At 46.9% G+C, this 872-nt stretch overlaps 1 protein-coding gene across 1 annotated transcript; it reads left to right on the top strand.

The window, feature by feature from the left end:
* Positions 1–662: 662 nt before the first annotated feature.
* PPTG_22875 (hypothetical protein) lies at positions 663–872 on the top strand (the record flags this gene model as incomplete). The annotated part of the gene is made up of 1 exon (XM_008906971.1): positions 663–872. A coding segment is annotated over one exon (210 nt), but the record flags the coding sequence as incomplete, so codon positions are not given.

The following is an 872-nucleotide window of genomic DNA, read 5'->3' as shown; positions in this document are numbered from 1 at the left end:
ACATTGGCAATTTGGATAACAATCTCTCGAATTCTACAATTGTCGAGCGTATGATGACACAGCTCGTAACAGTGGTTGCGTTAACGCGCGTCATGCGAGGGGGTGCACATCGCTCACTTCGATCGCACTGCATGGCGTTTGATGCCACACCAGGTCCACCAGCTACGCTGCTTCCAGCTACTCTTGACAAACTTAGTTCCTACAGGGTTGTCGTAGCTGGATCTCTTACAAGTACTCAAATTGCAAAAATACGAAACCTTCACGTCGTTCGTGGCGCCATGGTACATAAATTACTTCGGTTTTACAAAGAGCACAATGAATTTTACAAAAGTGTGCAAATTGATGAGAGATGCGTCAGCAGTTTTTCAGATCACGCTGTTGCCGAGTCGGTCTTGGACTTCCATACGTCCGTTCCGCCCAGTGTAGTTTCGCGCGTCGATCGAGACCAAGCGCGGGTTGGTACGGAAAGTGATTTGTCCTTGGAAGATGAAGGTGAACTGATTGAAAGAAGTATAGTTTTTGTGAATGAAGGTAGTGCCGATCCAGATAAGTTGCAGTCTGTCGTGGAGCTACCCGTACCTACAAATTCATCGGGGCGACGCTTTCTTGTTCGAAATTCCTCTAAATACTCTCGGGATAGCCAAGGCAGTATCTACGCAAAAATGTTTCCTCATCTATTCCCGTTTGGACGCGGTCATCCTGGTGACGAACGGCCGATCTTTGTTTCCCAAGATGCGTGCATGAAGTATTATAGTATGCATAGTTCTAGACGCTTTGCAGAAGATGAAACCTTCCTGTTAGTTGCGTTTGATCGGTTATCTACGCAGCGGATGTTCATGCAGATTTCGCTAACGTGTCAACGACATCCCGAG

The sequence above is a fragment of the Phytophthora parasitica genome (genome assembly GCF_000247585.1).
Source record: "Phytophthora parasitica INRA-310 unplaced genomic scaffold supercont2.25, whole genome shotgun sequence".
In the NCBI taxonomy this organism is placed as follows: domain Eukaryota; phylum Oomycota; class Peronosporomycetes; order Peronosporales; family Peronosporaceae; genus Phytophthora; species Phytophthora nicotianae.
The sequence above is the reverse complement of the archived record's forward strand: the minus strand, read 5'-3'. Positions and strand labels throughout refer to the sequence as shown.